This window comes from Gallinula chloropus, assembly GCF_964237585.1.
Source record: "Gallinula chloropus genome assembly, chromosome: 9".
In the NCBI taxonomy this organism is placed as follows: Eukaryota; Metazoa; Chordata; class Aves; order Gruiformes; family Rallidae; genus Gallinula; species Gallinula chloropus.
In genome coordinates this window covers 9148496-9174909 of record NC_140094.1, presented here as the reverse complement: position 1 = coordinate 9174909, position 26414 = coordinate 9148496, and the positions used below count along the sequence as shown (strand labels likewise).

At 42.1% G+C, this 26414-nt stretch overlaps 1 protein-coding gene across 1 annotated transcript in view; it reads right to left on the bottom strand.

The window, feature by feature from the left end:
- The window catches only part of TRPM7 (transient receptor potential cation channel subfamily M member 7), a gene marked incomplete at its 5' end in the record, with an annotated part of 55398 nt that extends 38906 nt beyond the window's left edge, over nt 1-16492 (bottom strand). Inside the window, one exon of the mRNA XM_084267934.1 lies at nt 16391-16492. Within this exon, the coding sequence (XP_084124060.1) occupies nt 16391-16492 (102 nt within the window). The remainder of the gene's footprint in view (nt 1-16390) is intronic.
- Nucleotides 16493-26414: the final 9922 nt, after the last annotated feature.

Here is a 26414-nt window from a genome sequence, read left to right as displayed (position 1 = left end):
GTGAACTTGTTCATGTACAAAAGGATCCCAGTTTATTCCTTCTACTTGAAATACTGTATACTGTTGGGGGCTCATAAGCTATGGAGTATTGGCTACAAAACTAAACTTTAACTTTTGCTAAATATATCACTCTTGAACCTGCAACACCCCATACAAACCTAGCAGTTCTGCTGACACTTCTTCTACAAAGCTGACCAGGTGAATCAGAAACTGACCTAGAAAAAATAACGTTCTAAACCATCCTTTGTGGAAGGCTAATAGAGATTTCAATTACTGATTGCACAGACCTCAGTGTCAAATTTAGAAGTCATATCACTTTCTACAGCATCTCATATTTCAGCTTTCAAATCTTTGCTTACACTATACAGCAGGTCAATATATGCAATAGTTCTTAAAGGAAAAGGTATTCCAGTTTTATTTGTCCTTCATTTTAAAATAAACACTCTATATTCTTTCCCCACTGCCTCCATTTTTCCATAAAGCAGAAGTTTCCATTTGGGCAACAGAAAATACATGGAATGCTTCAGGAAGCCTGAAAGCAATAGGATAAGAGTGCAAACTGTCTGCAGCAGGAATCTTCATGCTAGCACTGCTGTCTACTGCCATCTAGGTCACTCACAACCAAGAAGATAAATTTCAAAACATTTCTAAAAGACATTCTGTACTAAGAATGTTCTTTAGCTTGTCTATTCAAGGAAATTTCCATGGACAAGTTACTGCTTCTTATATAACTATACATTCAGCACACTCCTCATGATTTACCAGAGGATCTCTTATCTAGGAAACCCTTTCCACTAGCCAAACACGTGCTATACCATGGGACTGAACTGTGACCCCTGCCCAGCTAACTAACCCCTACTTGAGCACTGAGACCTGCAGCTACAGCTGGAAGGCAGAAATTCCAAACAAACCTTTATCTTATCGATTTTATACTCAATACATCAAATAAACCCAAATGAAGCCAAACAACCAGGATGAATACACTATCCAATTAAGTTAATGCATATCAAGTAGTTCAGAATCCATAAAACTTGTGGGAAGAAGTGTGATAAATAAGAGGCATGCTAGCTCTCACTGCAGAGACTTCCAACTGGGGCTTCAAACTCTTCAGGCAGTAAGAGTCGTGCTCCAGGCAAAGTACCTGGACTTGTTCTTAGTGCAGATTAACTGAATCATACTGAAAATGTGCATCCCAAGATGAGCTAAATACACTGTGTATGGGGTGGAGAGTTATGTGAAAAACAGTTATGCCTACATTTATCAAAGAAAATACCTAAAATTTATATTAAAAATACTAGCAGAGCACAACTCTGTTCCTCATTGAAGCATTTATCGTTTGAGGAAAGTCTTCACAACTTCAGATAACATTAAGTAAATAAGCAGATGGGAGGAAAAAAGAGAGAGGTAAGCAAGTTCGATGCCATATATTTGCTAACATTTGTTTCAAACTCTTGGCTCCAGCAAGCCCCAGACATTTAATTTACTTGCTTTCCTTGCAATTTAAATTACATACCTCTATAATTACTGCTCAGTATTTTTTTTGGGGGGGGGGGGGGGGGGGTGAAGAAAACAAAGCATTTAGCCTGCTAGTACCATGAACTATATTTAAAAGACTCTCTGCTGGAAACTAACAGTAGTCTGTCTAGAGAATACACAACACATTCAAACAGCTTACAGAATCAATAAGGAGAATGTCTGTCAATCTTACATGTATAGAAAGGATGGATGTGTGTGATATTACAGAAGACAAAAAGGCCCAAATAATATCACAGTGCCAAATGGTATTGACAGAATGCTTTAAGGTGTCTCTGTGAAGTATGTATGTCACACTAAACCTGAAGGATTGTCTATTAAGCTTAAATTGTTGTTTACCCCACTACAAACAAGAGGTTTTACAAGGATATTCTACCTATAGCCCCTATCAGATATTCTTTTTTTTTTTTTATTCTGAAACAACTACCACCTTTATCTACAAGAAAAAGTTTTTTCATTAAATTCTTCCAAAACCCACTGGGGCACCTCTTGTCACAGAACCCAAACAGTAGTGTCTCTGCTATGTCGAAGATCCTGTTCTCAGCAGAACAGTTCACCAAGCTTCACTTGACTCATGAAACCAAACAGCTCTGATTTTCTGGGCTGAAAGACTTCTCTAGTGAAAATATTTCTACAGTCCTGAAAACACATTGCTCAATAGCAAAAAAATACTGGTTTTATTTTAAATAAAAACTGTTGAGGAAGCAGGGAAGGTAAAGGGGCAGAGAAAGTCTTCTGTTGATTCTCCTTCACACTGTATTCAGAAGCAGACCTCAAATGAGCCAGCAAGCAATGATACCAATCTTCACATCAATGGCTCCTTCAGTGCTGAAAACAAACCTTCAACAATCCTATTCTTTATTGAACAGTTCAGGAGATTTGCTCTGAACAGTTTTCACAGCAATCCAGGTCTCTTTAACAGAGTACCTATTGTTTCAGCAAGTTCTTCTCTGACGTAAGGCAATGGCCACCAAACTCACAAAATGCACATGCAGCTTTGGATGCAAAGAATATTTGGGATTTGTCAAACATGAAAGCAGTTATCCCAATGGAGCCAACAGGATGCTTCTGGGACAACTGTCTCACCTAATAACCACAAATCAAAGCTAACCCGACAGGGGATTTTTAATTTTGTTAGATTCATTTAATTCAGAAGACCATAAACTCATACAATGAATGCTACATTCTGAAGCTGTTATTTTTAATCCTGATGGGCCCAGATATAGCCCAAAACACTAATATTTTTGGTGACATTTTTATTATATTCAGACTCAATGCACTCTACCCACATTACTGGGAAAGTTACCTTCCAATTGCAACACAGGTCTTTCAGGGGAAAATTCAGAGTAAAACCAGTGTATTTTTAAATAAATTTTTAAAATGTTTCTGGTTTAACATCCGTGTCAAGTTACACGCTGTTCTGCAGTTAGACAAGTCCTAAAATTACTCTTCCTTTTTAGAAAGCATTAAATCTTAAAATGCATACACCATCCATCTCAGGCATTAAAAAAAAAAAAAATCTTAAGATGTCTCTACAAAATATTTCACAGCTGATTCTACAGTATGTGAGATCTCAGGTCACACTGGAATATCAGTTGATTTCAGAAGACACACGCACACTGGTGTAATGTGAAAATGGTTTTCTTAGCTGAGAACAATAAATACCTCCAGAGTTAAATGTCCAATTAACAGATACAGTAATCAAACAAATTTGCCAGAGCCAGAAACTCTCGAAAACTGCCAGCACAGCAGATGGCACACTGTTCCTGAACAGGCCTTCAGAAAAGCAGAGTATCCTGGAGACAGAGGAATGCATTTTATTTTTTATTTCCCAACTTTCATCAATGGAATCAGGAATTTTGGTAGGAAAACAAAAACACAAAATAAGGTAAACTAATTTCACTGCTGTAAACTGGAATAAGTAAATTGATTTCAAGTTACCCTCGCAATCCTCCCGACTAATGAAATACCAAGGTAAACATTTTTAGCCCTTCTAAAGAATCTATAAATTACCTTCTGTGAGCTCCTTGACCAATCAATTTCAGATGCATTCCATAAAGTATTTTAAAACATATACCAAAGCTATGATCTGGATGCAAGGAACATTGAATTAGCCCACTGAGATTTCAAGATAGAGGAAAGTAAGTCTTGACCCCCTAAGACTTAGAATCATGGTTGAAAGAAAAGGCCACAAAGAGAGTATATGGTTGTAACTGCAAGGAAAATACAGCTACAGCTCTTCAGTCACATTTTGAGTTCTAACACCACTTGGTTCAAATGACATATTCCAAAATAATACATAGCAGAAGTACACTGGAATGCTTTCAAATCTGTCACACAGTGCCTGCTACATTTTGCCAGGGTCCCTTGTTTAAAGCCCTTCTCTAATTATGTCACATTACCAGTGTAAACCAATCCCAAATCTCTTACATTTTTAAACACACAACCTACTTTTCCTTCCTTACCTACAGTGATACAGTTGTACAGTCTGCATCCTCTTCACCACTCTCAACACCGATTTAGCTGCAGTCTGCATTCTCATCTCACCGCTCATGCAGATTGCAAGCCTACACACTCTTAATTAACACCAGCAGGAAGGCAGTCTGCATACCTACTCACCACCACACAACAGAAATGGTGCCAAACCTTTTCAAGTGGGTCAAACAATTTATGTGGGTATCAAGGATGACAACTCAACCTGGTGCTTTCCATAGGGGCTGGTGGGACACACCGTGCACAGCTGCTAAAACCTCTGCATTCCCTGGCTTATCAGATTTAGGAGTTGGACTTGAGAATCCTTATGGGTCCCTTCCAACTCAAGATATTCTATTATTCTATGATTTACTCCACATGAAAGAATTGGTTTGGTTCATATCCAACATTTCTGGCAAGTGCTGGGCTTACTGTGCATGTGCCACACAAGATTGTCTGTTCATACACCCTATCAACTCTGGGTTTATTTTTGGAAGGCATGAGCGTTGGGGAATGCTTTCAAAGGATAAACAACTCACATAGCCTGTATCTGTTGGCCGTCCTTCCCAAGCAACTTACAGTCCCTTCCCCATCACATAGGGAACACCAATCACAGATGTGAGAGACGAATTAGTGGTAGCCACCTCTGGAAATATATCAGGGGAAAAAAAGGCTCCAGCACCAGCCAAGTCCTACCCTCTACTGGCTTCCAATTTGCTCCCAGATGAAAAAAGCTCAGCTCTGGCACCTGCTATCCATAGACAGCACCCAGGTTGCAAGTTGACTTCACCTGGTGCAAAGCATCTATTTCAGCTTTAGTTGAGCTGCAGATTTGAAGTAGATCTTGCCTTTCTGGTTCATGAAGTGCATGAACATCTGATTAATGCATTATGTGCTGAAGCACACTACAACTACAAAAGCAAGCTGAAAGGGTGGATGCTGTTGGTCTTGCTCTACCACTTTCTTGCCTGTTCCATTTACAGATCTGACTTATTTTTCATGTCATACAAAGAAAGGTAGTTCTCTATCATCACAGCAAAGATTTTGGTGCCTGCTGACTTAAGGAGGCTATTATTAACTCACTAGAGCAATGGAAACTTGTTATCAGTAAGGGATTTTTAACATAGCTTGCCTCAGATGACCCATTGAATATCTTAAAAACAAAAAAACCCAAACCAACCCAACAAAAAACCGGAAAGCCTCAACCTCACATTTAAATTGTTAGATTAATAACATTTTTCTAAACAGCATAGGTGAGAGGGAAGAACAAGAGAACACACTAGTGGGCATGTGAAATAGGTGACAGCACCAGGCCACTACTGAAGACAATGAAATTTCAAGTAACTTATCTTTAGAGACAGTATCAAGGAAAGACAATTTATTTTTCTAATCAAAGCTACTAACACTAGGAAACAAGCCCTTCAATAAACACACTATGAAAGAACCACCTGAAAGAGTTTTTTAATTTTGTTCATTTTAACAGCCAGTACTGTTTAATAATAATAATAATAATAATAATAATAATAATAATAGTCACATTGTGTAAGTTACACAAGTCATCTCAGAGCAGAAAATAAGGCTGGCTCCAGGCTAATATTAAAATATCAGCATCGGACCTAATGTTGGAGGGAGACAGAAGTCAGTCATACAACCCCTGGCCTGCCTTCACTTCCTTGGTAAAGGGAATAGGTGCGTAACTCTCAGACAGGATCATGGAGGTGTGATGGCATAAGTTGTCTTAGCCCTTACTCCTCACGTTGCCCCAGCCCACAGTCCTGGTTTCGAATAGGGTAGAGTTAATTTTCTTTCTAGTAGCTAGTGCAGCGCTGTGGTTGGGATTTAGGTGGTCATCAACAGCAAGTGAGCCGCTGCGTGGTGTTCAGCTGCTGGCTGGGGCTATACCACACTGCCACACGTACGCCACACGTACGCGCATGTCAACACGCCAATCTTTGCTGGCTGTAGTGGAGGAAGTGAACGTGCTGACCAAATCTCCAGAGCGACCAGAATTCTTGGGAGATTAGAATAGGATGGAGAAAGTAGGATGAGCTGCGAGAACAAGACTGAACAAGAATTCACTATAGCATAGTTCACCTCCTGTATTATTGTAGACTTCAGCATTTTTAAATTCAGCCCACTAACAAAGAGCTACTGGATTCAATTACACTTTCATTGCCTGTCAAGACAAAGGTCTCCTGACAGAGCTAGCTAGGTCCGCAATTGCTCAACAGCGTATGTTGACTACAGCCCTCATCTCAGGACACAAGTGGCCTGACAGCATTCTAGAGACATCCATGTACCTTATCAGAAGATAAAAGTTCCCCACTAAAACTATTTAAATAGTTTCTGTTTACTCTAGAAAAGTGCAAAGATGAAACTTAGCTGGGTTTATTTAGACAAATGTGAAAGCAGCTAATTACTGTTTGAAGTAATATACAATGCTTATTTAGGCACTTAAAAAATTTCCACCCTCCTTTTTTCAGGGCAATAAACAGGTGTTTGAGCTGCTGTGTCTTATTTTGTTGATCTCTGAAGACTAGTTTAACATAAAAATTGAGCTCTCCATCACAACCTCACTCTGACTGCTGAAATTGCATCCCTCTTCATGAATTATTAGAACCAGAGCTGTAAAACCTACACAGTGCACGTAATTTTAAAGAGCTTAAAGTTATTCATTTTATCTCCAAGTCAATACCTGCTAAAAAATACATTTTAATGCACCATTTACCAAAAGCACTACAAAACATTCTACCACACCATCCTTCACATGCACACAGCAGTGCTAATTAAGATACAAGCACAGAGATCCTAATGTCCAGCTACCAATTTAAACCAAGGTCTGGCTAGTTCTAATGTAGAGAGAAACAGAAGAATGTCTTTTGGTGTTTCTCTTATCCTAGTCTTACAGGGTGGCCTCGGCAAGCTTGAGTCCCCATGCTGAGCATTCAGATCCCAAATCAAAAGCAGAAAACTCTTATCAAACATTTGTATGGACTTGAAATACTCTGATCAAGTTGGATAGTAGCAACTAAAAAGCAGAATAACCTGTGGGGAAAAAAACTTGCTTTTTGCTCTAGCAAGGAAATCTAAATATATTTGATAAAAGGAAAATCAACTCAAGAAGAAAAAAAGTGAAACTTAAAATAGAGATCCATTCCAAATGACTGTTCACTAACTGAAAATATAATGAAACAATGCAGGTAGTTCACTAGGACATATATTTTACTGTCTCAATCTTATCTCTTAACTTGTGTTTATTAAACAGTAATATAGGTGTCCTCCACTTACGCTGATTGAAAAAACCACAGGTTTTCAGCTCTCTCACTAAATGTTCATGCAAAATTGCAGGTTACCCACAGAACTAAACTACCTGCAACACATCTATGTTAAGTACCATATGCCTAAATAATCACTCAGAAATCAAACATATGACTAAGTAACTTTTTGGTTTTGCAAGGCAGGTGCAACACTAATTAAACAACATTGAGAGATCACAGCACCAACTGCAGCTTGTAGATACTTTATTTTTTATTATCATTCCTTCAGCATATTCACTTCCAGTAAAACTCACCAATGCTGAGTGGTACGCTGCACAAAAGCCTGCCAAAGGTGTACTGGACTTCTACCTGGGGCTCCTTGGTGGCCTACTGGCGGAAAGGAGCAAAGACTATCATTCTAGAGAAAAAAAGACAACACTAAGGAGGTGGAGGTCCTGGCAACAGCAAAGCCAAGATACACAGGGGAAATACGTGCTTTAAGAGATGCAATTCATCAAATTATACAGTGAGGGTGCAGTCAGAGAAGACAAGCTTAGCAAGTTACTCCTCTGCCCTCCCACCAGTTCTCCTGCTGCTTCCCTCCCACCAGGAGCTGTGTACTAGTCACTCCTTGAGTTGACTGAACTCCCTAAACCAATGCAACATTATTTCTAGGAAAAAAGAGCTGGTATCTTTGTTGCCAAAATGAACAGATTCTGATGCAACCTGGGCAGAAAACTAAGGCACAGGAAAGGACCTCACGGCCATGAACAGAGTGGGAACAAGTGAAGTAGGACACCCCCTTCAGCAGCAGCAAGATACTGGGTTAGCAAAACAGCTGAGCTGATCTAAGCATACTGTCAAGGTACACAAAAATAATCCCCCAAAGCACAGTTACTCTAAGCATCCAGGAAAAGACTACAGATCTGTCACACAAAAATGCATTCTTTTTAAGCACCTGTATCCTGATGTTCAGGAAGGAAAGGAAGCTAAGACAGTATTTCTTTATTTCTCGGAGAGCAGCCAATGAAGCAAGAACATATTGCCTAAGGTAACATTTTGGGCGAGCCGATACCCTGGGTCTGAGAACAGTATTCATTCTCATCTGGCACTGAACATGTTTTTCTCTCATTCGCAGTATAATTAAAACCCAACTAACTCCTAAAACGTTAATTACAAACTATTTTCTGTGTCCTACATTCAGGATCTTTATATCTCTCAGAAAACCCTGAAAAATCCAGTAATGACACCCCAGAGGACAGTCAAAAAGACTAACCTTATCTCAGCAGTACTAATTTTCCTGCATCCTCCCTGAAGACAGAAAAGAACTGCTCTGAATCCGCCCCCCCCCCCCCCCCCCCCCCCCCCCCCGCGAGTAAGCCTAGGGACTCAACTGCCTAATTAGTTTTCATGAATAATCCTCCCCCCTCTGCAACGTCTACCTGTATTCCTCAGATTGTTTACATGCATATGACCAGAAAACATTTTTCTACAACCTGGAAACAGTTTGCTTCTGGAGGGAGAAAAGCTTCAGTCTTTTACGCCTTCTATGCCCGGAAGAAAGCGCAACCCAAAGTTTACTGCACTGTGCTGTCCAGCAAAGTCTATGATTATACTAGTAACAAGCACTTCTCTCGTGGGCTACAGAACACTAAGCACAAAGACTGATGCATTCAAACAATGACTCATTTGTTAGCAGCCTTCATTGCTACAGAACGTTTACCTGTAACACTAGCTGGCAGCTTAAACCAGGACAACCACGATGAGTGTTTTCTGTCCTCTTTCCCCTATATAAACAATACAAAAAGACCACATTGTTTCACTAATGCCTTTAAAACAATTACAGCGAATTTAACAGTGAAAAGTCCCCTAGTTACACACACAGAGGTAGGATTTACATAGAAAACTGCACGCATACAAACTGCTTTCTTCCCACAGCTAAAAACTAAAAAAGGATTTTTCTGCATACGGTTTTTATAGAGAAACCAAGAAAGAGACAGACCAATTGCTTAACAAGGCAAGGGCATAAATCTGAAGTTGGCACAAAGCAAAAGGACAAAGGTTAGTTAAGGGGATATTTCTGCTTTTCAATGCCTCTGGCTGCAAAGCCAGTAAATGCCAGTTTGAGAGTTTTATGTCCGTCTCAACCTCCACAGCTTTGCTCAGTGCCCCTCACACAGGCCAAGGTAAGTGCTCGCAGGGCTGCTGCACGGGCTGGTCTGCCATATAACCCTATAAACACTTTCAGCAGAGTAATTAAGGAGTCGGCAAACTATAGCTTGTGAAATCAGGAGGACCGAGCCTCTTCCAACTAGTTCCACATCCAGAGGCCTTGCAATGCCAGACTAAGTTCCTAGAAAGTTGTCCAGGATGTCAGCTATGGTATCGATGACTCATTACTCTCTCACTAGGGCAAGATTACTACCATAAACAGGAATTCCTTTGAGATCAATCACACTCAAACTTTTTTACCAGAAGATCACCCTCAGCCATGTACTGTTCTCATGCCATCAGTTCCAAATTTATCAAATTTGCTGTTTAACAGAACTCTGCAAACTACAGTTCAGACAGAACTGCAGCCAGGGAACACCGGAGAAACTGGTAAGACTTTGACATTTAAAACATCATTAACTGCACCTACTCTTGTAGATTAACTGATTGTTATAATTGAACAGAGAGTTGATTAACAGTTCTGTAATTACACAACTGGTATTTTTAGGCTCCAATCATGTGTCACTTAAGCACATGCATAATTTAACCTATTCAGGTGACCGAGTTATACCCGACTAAATACTTGCATGACCGTGGCAGCCACAGAGACAGGCTTTGAAAGGAAGCTGAACTTTTTCAGACTGGTTCTAGCCACAAAGTAGTATACAGCATTGAGCTTACTACATAAAGCAAATACACACACAATTTTAACTATGTTGTACATCAGCATGACCGTCACTGAACCTGGTCACATGGTTGCTGTGCTGAGCTCTATCAGATAGATTACTAGAATGCAGCCTCACTCTCTCCTACCCCAAAGGAACAGGTTCACCTTCTTGGGAAAGTTAAACAGGGATGGAAATACTACTTAAAAGCAAATAAGAAGCATGTTAAGAACGTAGAGAAAAAAAAATAATCTGGCAGTATTTTGTTATGCAAGACAAATTATGGGCAGCGGATCATCTGCCAACAGAAATAACCTGATGGGAGGGGTCAAACTCATCCAATGCAGCTCCATTCACAGACTACAGCCACAGCATATCTGGTAAAATACAGTTACCTTACATCTGCTAGCACACATTCAGAAAAGAAGATCAAGGAACCATCCTCTGTAAAGAAGAATTCAGACACAAAAGTATTCAAGCATATCTACTACATGCTTGCAGAACAATTAGACAAGGTCTGCAATCTAGTTTATACTTTGAAGAGGCACAGAACCTGACTTATGATAGCACAGCAACACCCATGCTGCACACAGGGCTCTAAGACTTAGAAAACACTCATGCAGAGTGGATGACAGTGTACCAGAGCAGTTGCTAATATGATGGCACAAGTCAACTCTCAAGCACCTCACAGCATGCTTCCAAACTAGCGTCATCACTGATCATCAAGCTTAGGGTGCCACAATCCCATTATCCTACATCTCTGCATATGATCCCACCCTATCTCATACTGGCACCAGCATTTACACAGTCACGTGGAGAGCCGATTCAGGGAAACGGCCGGCAAAAGAATTAAACCTCAAAGGAAAGAAAAACAGGAGGTGATTAGACATCTATTCAATTCAGATCCCCAAAACAGTGACTGAGCACAGAAGGAAGCACAAAGGGATGGGCGGAAGGGTGACAGCCAGGGTTTAGATGAGTTTAGACTGGATTACAACCACACCTTTTAGAAGAGTTTTGGTAGATTTGGGAGTGGCTAGTAAAGATGCTGCGGGCTTCAACATCAGCACTGCCTCGTATCTGAGATTATTGCCCTGCAACACACTTTACCCACACTTTAAGAGCTCTGGGTCAGACCTGGGAGCTATACTGTCAAAGAAGTAAGCAATAGTGGGAAGACCCGAACTGCTAAGTAATAATAGTTCTAGAAGTGCCCTGAGTCCAGGAATTTTTGGGTAATAAGTGGTTGTGAAATACAGCATCCCTAAAAGAGAAACTAGAATTTGCACAAGGCAAAAATGTACATTTATTTGCTTATTAAACTTTAATTTTACAAGTCAAGTTTGTCAAGTCTGCATTTCATAAAAACTGATAATCACTTTGCAGTATTAGGAACAGGAGGAGAAAATCTTGGCAGGTATTAGGATAAGAACTGTCAGCCAGGGACACCTTGCCAGATTCCACCCAACCTCATTTCTGTTCCTCCCTTAGCAAAGGTGACAAGAATCAAGTAGATAAGCTTAAGAAAATAAGTAGAGGTAAGTGGGAACAATGCATGCAACAAAGACTGTATTCAATTGCAATAACCATTGTGTTAAGACTGACTGAGCTGTAACAAACACCGACAGGCTTTGAAGATTACAGAGTTATATTATGGTGAAAGACTGAATACCTAGATCAAACTAGTTTAGAGCTGTAACTATGACAGTATTCTCAAGCAGGAATGTGTTACTGTATGACAGCAAAAATACACAACAATAATCCCCTGAAAGGTTTTCAGTAAAAAAAACCCAAACAAACAAACAAACAAAACCCAAATTCAGCAAACCAGAAACTGAAACAATATAAATAACAGAAATATGCCAATTATCAGAACCTGCAGCTTTTTTGTTTGGTTGGTATGGGTTTTGGGTTTTTTAACTAACTTCATTAATAGTAAGAAATTAAAGGCATAATCCAGTAGCATTGGGCACCATCCACACCTGGCTTTGGGATCCAAGACTAAGAAACAGAAAGCCTGACCAGGCTGCCACAAACCTTGAAACAGCTCTGAAGCTCTCCAACTCAGAAAGAGTCCTCCTCAAATTGTTGGTATTGCAATTACTAGCAGTAAGTCTAGACACTGCTAAGATTCACATGGGCAATATTTTCAGGTGCAGACAAACTACATGCACACATCTACCTATACTCTTTGAAACACTTTATTGGCTAGTTGCATACTCTTCGCAAAAGCCATTATGTGTATTTAAACAAAATAAGCACTTAATGTTGGACTGCATCCGCATGTAAACAGTTGAAGGTTGAAGATGAAGCAGCAATAAAACTTTGCAGAGGGTTTACAATAGCTGTTTCTGAAGTTGGATCACTGTCTGAAAACATAGGTTGTCAAACTATACACAACAGAGTACCAGCTTTATTACTGAAACTGACTGTAAAATTCCAATATTGCAGCTGTAGAAAATCCACAGAAATGCTAGCACACATATCACACGCCATGCTCCTTCAGTTGAAATCAAATGAAATAAAGGTGGGTTGGGATACACTGACTCAGCACCTGCAAGTCTGCCATACACATTGAGCCCAAACATTTCAGAAAATCTGACAATAAAAATTACATGAAACATCTCAAGTTAAATTGAGTTGGAAAGACTATTTAGAAAAAAAAATATATTGCTCTTAACCTAAGTATTAAATAATCTGTAACTCTGATGCGACTTTTAAATTTTAAAAAATCCCAGAATAAAGGTTTGATCCAAGCCTACACCTCATAACAGCTGAACTTTACTTCAGTTAAGGGGGAAAAGAATGCGTAACTTAAAAACCATGTTCAATCCACTCCAATGTAATACCACTTTGTCACTATACTTTAAACTCTCCCTGGCAATCAACCACTACATTTATCTCACAGACTATTTCTATAACATCCTCATACCACATGTTGTAAAACCATTTTCCCCAGTTAAATATTCTAGTCCTTTCATAACACAGCATTTCAGAACTATCAGCACCACAAACAGCAACACAGTTATTTTTCTTCCTGTATTTTCCATATGATTAGAACAATTTCTGCCCAATTCTTGGGACAGAAAAAACCCAATACAGTTAAGGATAATGTTATTTATCCCAGTTTCTACTGGTTTTCATTTTTCTTTTCCCACAAGAGTTTCGCTGGCCTTTCCTTCTTGGTAAGAACAGAGGGATAAAGAAGTTTCCTCTGCTCATCTGACAGCGATGAGACAACCCGCACTGTCCCTGTTTCCACACAGGAATTATAGCAGCTAGAGAGAAAAACAAACTCAGGCTGTATTGCGGTTCCAGCAAACCTAGTAGTTAAAGAAAATGGCTCACGCCCCTGCTTTAAAACAGCTCACATCCACTTTATGTGCTAAGCAAAATATAGGTGTAAAGAAGGCTGGGGAAAAAAAAAAATCTCACCACTCCTCAAAAAATAGCATTCCCTCTGTCAGTGCAAAAGCTGGGAAGGAGGCAGGTCTCGGAAACGCTGCCGCTTGGGTCTGTGGTCGCACCCAGTTACACGCCAGGGTTCAGCATGCCAGGCGATGCTGGTTTAATGACCGGCTGCTACCAAAGAGACAAGTTGCCTCCTGCACATCCTACCTCCTGTCTCCCACAGCAGCGCTGATGCCCAGCTAATCCTTCACTGAGCCAGATCAGGAAGCAAAGCTTGCCAATACAAAGGTTTCAGGGGGTTACTTTTTCCGGGGGTTTTGTTAGATTAGCTTTTTAGTACTTGAAATACAAATATATCTACAATTTGAGTAGAAGGAAAACTGAGTTTAAAATAATAACAATAATAGAAACCAAGGATTAGGTAGATAACTTTCAGTATAGGTTGTATTGCAATATAATAACGTCACCACTACTTCTATACTGCTTCTGTATTTTCACTACGTGGCAAAAGAGATGGGATTAAATTAAATAAAGGACAATAAGATGACTGCAGAGAATACAATAGAGGAGAAAGACGGTTTTAGGTCAGGGAACCTAAACAAAGCATGCAATAAACTTCACATTTTACAACTATTTTTTGTACAAATAATGAAGCATACAGATTAATTTCTCAGAGGCCATCACTACTTGTCAGTATCAGAGGTAAGAAGTGACATTATCTTTAGTAACCATGTAATTATCTTACCCAAATACACACACAGAGTGAGATTATTCACTAATTTACTTGCCGAAAAGCCAGCTGCTGGAATTTTAACCAGAGATGCTAAAATGCACCAACAGAATTATTCACATTAGAAACAGGAAACATGACCTCAACTACAAAACTTAAATTCTGGAAAACACACTTATTGCCTTTTAAAAAGTAGGATAAACCAGCCAGACAGTTATTCATTTCAACAAATTAACATGGCATGCAAATTTGTGGCCAAAACAAACCCAGTGAAAAGAAAAGAGGAATTCTGATAGAAATAAATATGTTAATTTTTTTTCAGATTAAGTATGTCGGTATGAGAAGTATCATTTAATTGCCTTGATTTTTCAAAGCCTAAGTCACAATTTCAAAATTCAGACTCCAGTGCTTAAATATTGGAACTTCAAATTTGGGCTTGTTTGAAACGATATGCTGACAGCATCAGAAGTTCACTAGAGGTGTCACTGCTAGTACAGCTACGTATTAAACTCCTAATTAGGCTCATCAGGGTCTTTCTGGAAAAAGAAAGTGAAGCTTACTGTGCAAAATCCTGTCAAGCACACAAACTGTAAACCTCCCTCACTTCACACACACTTTTTGACAAGTCCTTTTAGAGATTCGCAACATTACTGGTGCAAAATTGCCAGACCAATATTGCCAGCCCCTACTGTGTCAGCATCAATTATTTAAGCATCATCTGTCATGACTGTCCACAAGGAGCGAACACTGTTAATAGAAACGCACCTTATGAAGGGACACGAATGAGAAGCAGGAAAAGGTTGGGTGTTGGTGCTCTGCTTCCAGGAACGGGAAGCACAGCAAGTGGCAATGATAACTATGAGAAAAAGAGAGGACTCTGGATGCTGCGGGCTATCACCAGCAGAGCAGAGAAAGCAGGGCTGTCGGGATAAGACAAAAAAAGGCAGCAAGGCTATAGAGTTACGCAGAGCCTCAAGGGGCAAGGAGTGAAAGTTAACGCACAACAGAGCGCCTCTCTCCAAGACAATGCATGCAGCAAGATAGACAATCTGATAGAGTATCTTTACAGATAAGTGAGATACCTGTTAAATGCAAGGTGATGTTTCAAGGTGCCTTTGCACGACAAGTGAAAGCTACCCTTTCACTCCTGTGCTCAAGCAAGCAAAAGAAATATCAAAGTAAAACATCAGGAAAGTAAGGTACAAACAGTCCAAAACCAGCCTAAACAGTTCCACGTTTACAAAGGGTTTTTTTTCCCCACTTGAAATAGCAAAGTGAAGAATGGTCTTATACCAGAAGGTATGAAGGATGATCTAGCAGACACTTACCTCACCCACACAGACACATTTAAAAAAAAACAGAAAAAAAAAAAAGAAAAAAGGCTCAACTCCCGGAATTGCCACACTGAACGACTCATACTTTAGAATAACTTCTGATCTACTGTTGGACACTGTCCAGAAATACTTCCAAATCGCAGGGAAATTTTTAGCAGAATGAACTTGCATTAAATGTCCTATATTCAACTCAGGGACAACACCTGTCAAGCAGTGGTTTCAAAATACTTGATAAACACATGGTAAGTACAAAACACTGCTAACATATTACATTCCCAGAAAAACGGCTGAGCCACGGTCATCTCGGTCATGTCAGCACCAGCAAAACTTGAAAAAAAAAAACAAAAAAGCAAAACAAATAAACCAACCCGCTTCAGTTGAGTGGAGCAAGTACCACACAAGTGGAAGGTGACAAGTACCCTTTCCAAGTCAGAACAGAAGGTTGCACTTTCATCTTCTTCCTAGAAGAGCAGTAGATGTGCAGATTCTAGAAAAAGACAGCCCACATTTCTACACAGCTCAGAGATAAAGTCAGAAATGGATTCATGCTCATGGGCATGAATCGCTGTGGCTTTGAACAGTGTACTGTGAAATAAACCACCTTTATTTAAAATGAAACAAAGCATCTGACTAGATGTTCAAGAAGACTGTAGAAATCCACAGATGTAGGCTCCACGCCACTGAGATTTTCAAAATCATTGGAAAACACTTGACTTGACAGCTCACTAAATCCTGTAAATAAGAATTATGGAACAAGCATAGGGATGAGGAACCGACTGGCAGCCAGGAGAAGAAAGAGCTGGAATTAAATATGTATTTTCGTTGTAGAAGCTCAAACACCTCTTTGTAAGGGTTTATACACTCCCTTGTACGTGACATCGTGTCGGAATTGTAAAAATGAAACAGGCAGAACGATCAGGAGGGAAGGACAACTGCATCCCAGAGCACTACACAGTCCACCGCAGAAACGCCAGCACTAGACAAAGCCGTAAAGGAGCACGGCAGCGCTCAGAGAGCGCTAAACCCAAGACCACGTTTCTAAGCGGTGGAGTCCCCTCAGCCGCAGGACCGGCTCCGCAGCGCGCGGCTCTGAGGCGCGGGGAGGCGCGAAGGGGCCGGCGGCGGCAGGGCGGCGTTGGCCGGCCCCGCGGGCACCACGCGAGCAGGCTCTGGAAACGCCGGGCGGCGGCGGGAGCCTCGCCCTGGCGGCTCGGGTCAGCCAGCGCCGCGGAGCTCCGGGAGGGCAGGGCAGGGCCCGCCGGGCCGTCAGGGTCGCGGGCCGGCAGGGTCGTGGGCGAGCGGGCGCTGAGGGGGGTGGGGAAGGGTCGCCCCACCGGTCGCCGGGGGCCCGGGCAGCGCACGCGGACGACTCTGAGGCGCCCGAGCCTGCGCCTCCCCTTCCGGCCCGGAGCTGACAGCCCGGCGGGGTCCCTCGTCCTCCTCCCCGCCACCAGGGTCCCCCCCCGACCGGGCGGGCAGAGGAAGCCCCACCGCGGCGGGAGGCGAGCCTGGGCGCGAGAGGGGCTAGGGCGGATCAGAGCGGCCGCTGCAGTCGGGACCCGAAGCAGCCGGCCGGGACAGGTCTGATCCGGCGGCCGGCGCCCCCGTCCCTCCCCCCTCGAGCCGCGGCGGCGAGCCCGGCCCCGCCGCAGCAGCACCCCGCCGCCGCCCTCACCATTCTCCTCAGGGCCGGGCTGGGTCTCGGTGCCGACTCTGGCTCTCCTCGCGCCGGGCAGCTCCTGCTCGTGGTTCGGCGTCGGCGGTGGCGGGGCCTGTCTCCATCTATCGGGGCTGAGCTCGGCAGCAGTGGAGGGCTGGGTGGGGAAAAGCCGGGCGAGGACAACGCTCCCGGGGCTAGAGGGAGAACGGGGCGAGGAGGACGGCGCTGGCTCGACTCCGCACCGGGACCCAGTGCTGGTGGCGGCCTCGGCCCGGCGGCTCTTTCTCATAATTGTGCGACTCGGCCGGCGGAGAGCCGCGGCGTTGTCGCGTCAGCGCGCACCGCCCCCGGGAGGAGGGGGACGCCGGGGCGGCGCGGAGCTTCCCGCTTCTGCCCGCCCGCCGCGGCCCCTTCAGGGCGGGTCCCCCCTCCCCAAACGAGCCGGGGGAAAGGGGAGCCTCGAACAATGTCCCGAAATACCCTCTAAAGGTGTAAGTGGCTGCCAGAGAGCAGGCGCCGGCTCCCGGTGAGGCAGAGGCCGAAAAGACGTTACAAACGGGGCTTTCCGTATAAAAATCCGCCTGAGCGGGGGTTGAGGGGGAAGTCCCGCTCCTGACACCCCGACTCTCTAAAGCCACCAGCCTTAGCGCGGGGCTCCGCGGCGCAGGTGTGGTGAGGGCCGAGATGGGGGGGGGGGGGGGGGGGGTGGGCTGCGTTTGGGTCTCTGCTTCCCGCTCCTCAAAACCCCACCTCAAACCCAAGCCGGGTCTCGGCGCTCCGCGCGTTGGTAAAGCACAGGCGGCCGTGCCCCGGGAAGGTTACGCCTCACTCAGACTACGCGCTCGGCAGCAGCGGCTGGTTGGTGCTTCGCCGGCAGCCAGGCGTAGGCACGGCAGCGCTGCCGTTACCCTCCAGCACGTTCTGTAACTCCCTCTGAGGGAAACTGGAGGAAAGTTCATTTTGGAGGGGAAAAAGGAGGATGCGTTTCTTCCACTTCAATCAGCTCCGTTCCCAGTTTAGATTAGGAACGGCCCAGGAAAGGAATCTTGACTTCTTTTGTCAGCGAAACTTGAGAATTAGCGTTGCTAATAATGAGCCTCGCGCAGGAATTCCCTCCGTGCGCTCCGGTATTTATCTTTTGCAACAGACTCTGCTGGAATAAACCGTGTTTCTAAGGGAAGAAAAGATGACTAATTGAATTTGGCTTAAATTTTTGGTGTTCCTAAAACAAGAAAATTCAGAATTTCCTAGAGAAAAATCTCAGAAACGTGTATCTAATATTCCTGGTGTGCTGCTAATTTTTATTGAAGACATTGGGGTTAGATAGCTCAACGTTTCCTTTGCAGAGAAAACCTGGTTCACAATGGAGTTAAATCTGGCTTTTGAGTAAATCTGGTGTGCTATCTGTAAAATAATCATAGCCATTCAAGAGCACTAATTTTGTATAAACTCAATTAGTATGTTAAATTAATTCTAAAACTTTAATTGTCAGGCCTTATTATCTGTGCTGTTGTGACATTGTGTTGAACCAGGTACCACCCATCTCCCCTTACTGCAAAAAGCCAGCATTAACCCCACTAGTGTCAGGCTAAGCTGACAGACATAGGAGTGTGTCCACACCTGAACTGGGGGTTCCTGCATCACGGTGTAACGAGCTCTGCATGTACTCACAGCTGAAAACTGGCGAGCCTCAGCATGACAGAAACAGTCTGTTAAGAATCTGCCAGATTTAGTAGGCCCACTCTAGTATTGAGAGAAGGATGACCAAAAATCAGACTAAGCACTTAAAAAACCGCAGCAGAATTGGCAGCTGCTAGAGTGAACTGTAGATACCAGGAAAGAAAAGGTCCTACTGTTAGCAGCCTTTTAGCAGGGCAACTCCAGTAGTAGAACCTGGTAGTCAAATAGGTGCAAATTTGAGAAGACCCATGCAACTACGTATACTCAGCTCCACATTAGGGTGTTGCTGTGAGCATTTCCTCAGCTGCAGGGGACCTCCTCAGGCTTGGGTTTAGTTCAGAAGACTTTGTGCTATCTCACATAGGTAAGAAAATCACACTTCTGGCACCCTAAAAAAATATATAATCCATTTTCGTAGAACAGGGAAAAGTAGCGAAAACTAAATTAGTTCTGAGTATGAGATATCACGACTAACAGGCTAAATTCTCTCTCTTACTGCAGGAAAAATCCAAGCCTGCTGATCTGCAGCTACTTGTTCCCACCCAGATGCCCATGTACCAGTATTCATTCTTGGCTTATGGAGCCGGAACAGACGGAGCAGTGGAAACCCAGTAAGATTTTCTGGAGATAGTTCAAGAACTTTCCAAAGGAAAGCAGAGAAAATAGGGGATTTCTGAATTCTTCAGCTAACACTGCAAAGCATTTCTGACAAACTACCACATTTCTGCTTCCTCCCTTCCTTTTTCCCTAATTAATCTAAACCCTCTCACATCCGATGTGAAGTTAATGGGCAAGTTCTTCCATGACTAGGTCCTCCATCTCATCTCACAGCAGTATTTGGGCTATACTGACTTGATTCTCATGGCTATAATGTTGGCCTCTCTTAACATTTTTAAGTCCAAGAGCTAGAAGGAGCAAGGGAATTAGGAAAAAGTAGCTGGTGGCCAGCCTAGGCATGAGACTTCTCTGTTACATACTGTTGTTTTAGGAGAACGTGCTTGAGGTGAGGAATTTTCCATGCATTTTTTCCTGTTGATCCTGCAAAGCTGTCAAGAGATTGACATCAAATTATTTGAGAGTTAAACTGTTTGTGATAAGCTTAGATGGAGAGACAGCACATTGTTTCATGGAACAGCCTGTGAAGAAAACGAAGGGAAAATGAGTCATCAACATCCTCTCTGCCTCACTCTGGGGGAGTGTCAGGCTTCAGAGTGTTGTGAAGGGGGGCGGGGGGCAGGACATAGTATCACAGTGAAATACATCCTATGACCTGATGGCACATGGCAAAAGGAAGTCACCTTATATCCTTTTATTACATTGATCAGCTATACAGAACATGATGTAATCTGACCCAAAGCTAGCAGAGTTAGTCATCCAAAGAGTGGATTTTTGTACATTCAGATGTTAAATCTTGTTTTCATCACTGTGCCTGAACCTTAGAGGACTAAGCAGTAAGATAAATATTTCCGACTTGTCATCCTAAGTGTTACCTTCCAACCCCATAATAGTCAACTCAAAATTCCTCTGATATCTTTTTGCCAATCAACAACTGTCAGCTGTGAATTAGAAGGAAATAATGAAGCAGTATTTTATACCTTATTGCATTTAAGGACCTTTAACCTGAAGCAAGCTTTTCTTATCTCAAATGGAATATAACTGGTTTAAACAAAACTCCTTTTGCTATGTGGTTCCTGTATCTCATTTTTACATCTCAAAGCAAACTATCAGTCTGTCACTGGCATTTTATGTTGAGTAATTATTTGTTATGTAATCATTGTCAGAACTAGTAAATTTTGTGATGTCAACCTCAATAGGTTTTACATTGTATTAAACCAGCTGTAACTTGACCTCACTGCAATAAGCGTGGAAGGATTATACCAACCCTCTCTAAGGAAGCCCTTATGTCAATATTGCAATACCCAGTAGCCAGGATGAGGCTGGCTGATTGCTCTCTCACCCTCATGTAGGTGAAATACCTGCTCATGCACAGAAAGAAAAAACCTAAAATACAGCATTCCTCTTCAGCAGAAACTAAATGAGTTGCCACTAAATAAAAGTAATCTGGTTTTGACTTTTTTTGTTTTGACTCCTAATAAGTTTTGAGAAAAATGCTGTTCTTCTGCAGCTGTTGTTTTAAAGTTGTTCAAAATACGTGCTGGAGTCCATATAGTTGAATCAGATGCAGATGCAAACACCAACTGATAAGGCAATCTAGTTAATATCCTACTAGAGGTCAAACAGATTCTGTGTAGAAACCATTTTTGTCCCTTACTAAAGTCACCTTTGGCAGAAAAGAGGCATTAGTGAGTCACTTTTCTTTTAGCAAGGGTGAATTCTCCCAATCCCCCCCCTTTTTTTGTTTGCCACATATTTGTGCACTTCTGATACATGTATCTAGGCAAATCTGCTCTCCTGCTGTCTAGCTGTAGCCAGAGAGGCAACTCACCAGTTTCCATTCTAACCGCTACTCCTGAACAATGAAGATACTTAAATTTTTCACATTAAAAAAACAGGTAAGGGGGAAGAAAAACATATGATGGCACAAGTTTATGGGATGTGCAAGTCCCCTCCATTATTTGTGAAGCATTTTTCTAGTCCTGACATTGCTGTTTCTGTGAAAATATTTTGCCCAGTCCCTCTCTGATAATACACTAAATATCATCACAAACCCCTGACTTTTCAGCAATTCACAAGATGCTGTTTCAAAATGCGATGAAGTGGAAACAGCTTATTGCTGTTAACCACTATATAGTTGATTATATAACACAATATAACCTAAAAGCAGTATGCTTACATCCACTGAAGCCAGGGAAAATAATAATAAAAAAAGTGTAACTTCACTGTTTTTAAACTGTTTAAAATTTTTGGTTACGTCTTTGGTACATAACAGTTACACATTTTCTGAAGAGGTCCCAGAGGTTTAGTTATCTTTTTGCACTATACCAAGGTTCTTCAAAACCAAAAATTAAGTCTGAGCAATGTGTGAGTTCTGACGTCCAAGAAGGTATGTATTCCCTCAAAGGAAACAAATATCTTAGCTGTATATTCATGAAATAGGTCATAAAATCTAGGGCAAATTTGGGATATATTGGGAGAAAAAATAATGTACGAATTTTAATTTTACATACTTAATAGCAAATTATCCCCTGTAACTAAATTAGACTCCAATCTCACAGTCAATGCATGTATTTAAATTAACAGAACCGCTCACATATTAAAATGAGCAAAGCTGATCTGACTGTACAAAGTAATTAATTATAAAAGGGGAGCAGGGAGGTAGCATGCCTTTAGAGACAAGGGAACAGATTTGGTATCACCTGACTGCCACAGTGAGTTCAGCTCCCTTCTAACCATGAGACCTGTCACAGGAGTGCTTTCTGTGCATGTAACCTGTTCACTGAGGGCTCCAGCACTGTTTCGCTTACAGAGTCAGCCATTTACTTTGCAATGGAGATGCTGGGAAAGCTACAAGTTGTGGTTTAACCCCCCTGCAGTTCAAACCACCACACAGCCCATCCTTCACTCGCTCCCACCCCACAGTGGGAGTTGAAAAAAGTAAAACTCGTGGGTCGATTTAAGAATAGGACTGAAAAAGGAGAATAATAATGATAAAAAGACATGCGTGATGCACAGCACAGTTGCTCACCACCTAGAGCTGATGCTCGGCTAGTTCCTGAGCTGCACCACTTCCCGGACACTGTCCCCCCAGTTACATACTGGGCAAGATGACATATGGTACAGAATATCCCTTTGGCCAGTCTGGGTCAGCTGTCCTGGCCATGTCCCCTCCCAGGTTCTCTGGTGCCCCACACCCTCTCCTTGGCAGACCGGCATGAGGAGCCGGTAAGTCCTTGACTGCTTGGCAACAACTAAACCACCAGTGTGTTATCCTCACCCTGAATCCAAACCACAGCGCTGTGCCAGCTGCTAGGAAGGAAATTAACCATATCCAAGCTGAAACTGGACAGTAAGGCTTCTAAGTTTTTCAGTGCTTCTCCATTTTTCTGGGACTGGCAGGTTCCTACCAAAGCAGAGTGGCTTTCTGATGGCAGCGTGAAGGGCCTGATGACCTAAAGCACCTACCTCAGAGCGCAAAACCAGTAACTCAGGTTTGGCTTTGCGGTGTGGCTTGTCACATCCAAATGAAACTGTGGGTTTCCCAGTTTTGAAATCCGCGTTAAACATGCTCTATATTAATAGGAAGGGATATTCAAGCTAATAAGCTAATTAAGTGCACACAGCAGTTATGAAAGTATGGCTTTTCCATTGACGTGCTCTGGAAGTGTACAAAAAAAAATATGCTGCCCAACCCATCATCTAAGGTAAAATGTAAGCATATCCTGTATTTGGGAATATGATACCTTCCTTACTGCTCAGAAAACAGTTCTTGAGAATTTACCCAACGCAGGCCAAAGTCTTGCATAAAACTGCCAAGGGTGTGTCTCCGAATTTACATGTGTAAAACCAGCAGCTGCCAGGAACAGTATAGGGACATTTACACCAAAATGGGAACCCTTTGCAAGATTTTATCAGATTTCAGCGAGCCTGGCTTTAAAAAAATAACAGCTTCACAATACAGCTTGAAATTAAAGTAGTTGAGCTATTGTTGAGCTTTTAAACACAGCCTATCACATCTCTTGTACTTCCTGGAGAAGATGGGGAGAGCCAGCAGGAATGCATTTCGGTTCCTGGTAAAACAGTAAAATCTTCCTTTACTTTTGTTTTTCAAATCTAAGCCAGGCTATTGTACCAACATTCATGCAGCCCCAGCTAAGGATGCACAGAAGGTAAGTTCCTGTTTGAAATGAGTGATACCAATGGGTATGACTGTGGCATTTCTTTTAAGAGACCCCAAAAGATTGAACTTCCTCATATTCGCTGGTCTGCATACTGGAACAGAAGCACATATTATTGTCCAAGCCAAAGTAACGTGCAAAGATGCTTCAAAATATGCTGGTATTGTCTGCAAATGGAGAAGAGAAGGAAAGATGGGAGGTATGTGCACTAGTGAGGAGGAAGAGCAGAAAAGCAGACAATAAAGTACTTGTAAGCACAGTCCTAAGAACCTGAAGGAGAGCTCTTTGATCTAAACACTTCCTTGGTTAAAAGGTCTTTGAGCTGCAAGCAAAAAACTGTTCTCAGCTATTTGATGCCTTCTGTGTTCAGGGAAACAGGATCTTGCACATTCTTTACAAATAAGAGGGATTCCAGAGATACCTGAGCCTCCATCATCAGCCTCTCTCAAGAGCACAAATCCTTGAACTTTGATCACTCACTTCTGGCAAAGGGGATAACCCTCTGAGCTGATCTCCACCTGCTTCCCTCAAAACTTAGAAAGAAAAATCATACCCACAGTAAAGCGTGACATATTGGCCACTGGAAAATAAAACAGTGCTTCAGCTTCTGAAAGCTTTGCACATCCAAACCCAACTTTTAAATATGCTTAAATCTAACAGTTTAGAAGTAGCAAATTACTATTCCAAGTGAGGAAAAAAAAAAGAAAATCAAATCCATGTTGTGCTAAAAATTTGAGGTTTCCTATGAATAAAAAAATACTGCAGATTATTCAGGCTGGAAAAAGATCACAAAAAAGCCTTAGTAATTAGAGCAGTGGAGTCGAAAGTTTCCTCTTGTAGATTACCTTTTCCAATCCCAGTGTTCAGAGCAGGCTGACAGGCTTGTGTCCAGTTCTACTTTGAGTATCTCCAAGGATGGAGACTCCACAACCTTTCCAGGCAGCCAGCTCCAGTGTTTGAAAACATCCAGAAGTTCTTCCTTATGTCTAAATAGAATTGCACTGTAAAGATTTGTAAGCACTTGTTAGCTAACAAAGGTAACCCTCTTCCTTAGAGGAAAATGCCGCTCTGCTGCTTGCAATTTTGCAGCCTCAGATTTGCAAAAATGTACCAGCCTTAACATCAGAATGCATGGGGAACAGACAGTGAGAAACAAGTCTGCCCAGTGCAGCTGTGCCTCTTCTCCCTAACTTCACTACCTTTTAAAACAGGTAAATTCAAACAGCATATTGGAGAGTTTTCTCCCAACTAAGTACACAATTATTGTGACTCAGTGGTACTGGAACTTGCTGTGTACAAGCAGAAGAGGCTGGAAATAACTTACAAGCATGTTGAAGACAAACATGCTATCACAGGGTTCTAGGGACACCTCGGGGATCACATAGCAGGTGTACTCAGGTTCAGGGATTTCTTACTGTTTTCCCCTGCGATTCCACATGGAAGCTTCGTTTTTAATTCCCTTTGTGTCTAAGGCTTAGGACACTCAGTTGAACTACTCTTCTGCAGCACAATTTCCTCAGCTGAATGCAAGTAAGCTTGTTACTGTTGAGAAGTTTGCATGTGTTCAATTTTTAACTCCCTGTTTGCCAGGTATGCTTTCACAGTGCCCCTTGGCCAGCAGCTGCACAACAAGCATCTGCTGGGTTATAGACCAATGAACTTGATGGGGCTCAACTCAGACACCAATTCTCCCCACATACCAAAACCCAACTTTTTAAAAAAAGGCAATCCACCCAAACCCACCACAGAGGTAGTTACTAACAAAATCATAACCCTCAGACATCAGGCAGAACAGATAAAAACGGCAACTACTTATTTATGGACATGTAGAATCAATTATTAATTTATTTGGTATTACTGTTACCTGTTTTGCCATGAGTGAGTGTGCACAATAAGAAAGAGTCAGAACAAAGCAGTTGCTCATCGATTTTTTCCCAAGTAACATTTATTAATAACATTCTTAAAGTGATAACTTAAGTCATAAGGAAGGGCGGCTGTTGTCAGTAAACATACAATGAAAAAGGTAGTAAGATTTTTATATTAAAGTATGACTAAAAAGGCTTTTTACACAGTGTTTAGCCCAACCAAATTTATTATTAAGAACATTCAGAATTGCTAAGTGTTGCAATCAGTTCTACTGAACTTACAAAAACCTTAGTTTCAGTAGTCAATACTAACCTATTATTTATATAAAATTTTAAACTCCATTCTTAAATTTTTGTAAACAAAGCACCTAAGCATTTGAAAGAAAAAAGTTAGTTTACAACCCATTAAACTGCAGCACATCTGTGTGAAACCTCAGGTATGATCAGGCATGGAGCATTAATTAGGCACAGAACAAGACAGAGCTTCCACAGCCAGCTGCTGAATACATGTATGTTGCCAAAGGTCTTCCCCTATGCCAATTCCACTATCATTTACGGCTGAAAATTTAGCAAATCTTCCATGCAGAAGATTTCAAAGAGAAAAAGGAGTCATACATTGGTGATGCTTCTGAGGGCTTTGAGTAGTGCGCAACTTGAATGAATTATGACTTCTTTACCCCTTTTCAGAGATTTCTTCATAACCATTTAACTTTGGCAGGCATCAGGCTTGTCAGAGAGCACGACAACATACCAGAGGACAAGTTTTCAGTCTGCTATTGCGACACTGAGGTATGCTGTAA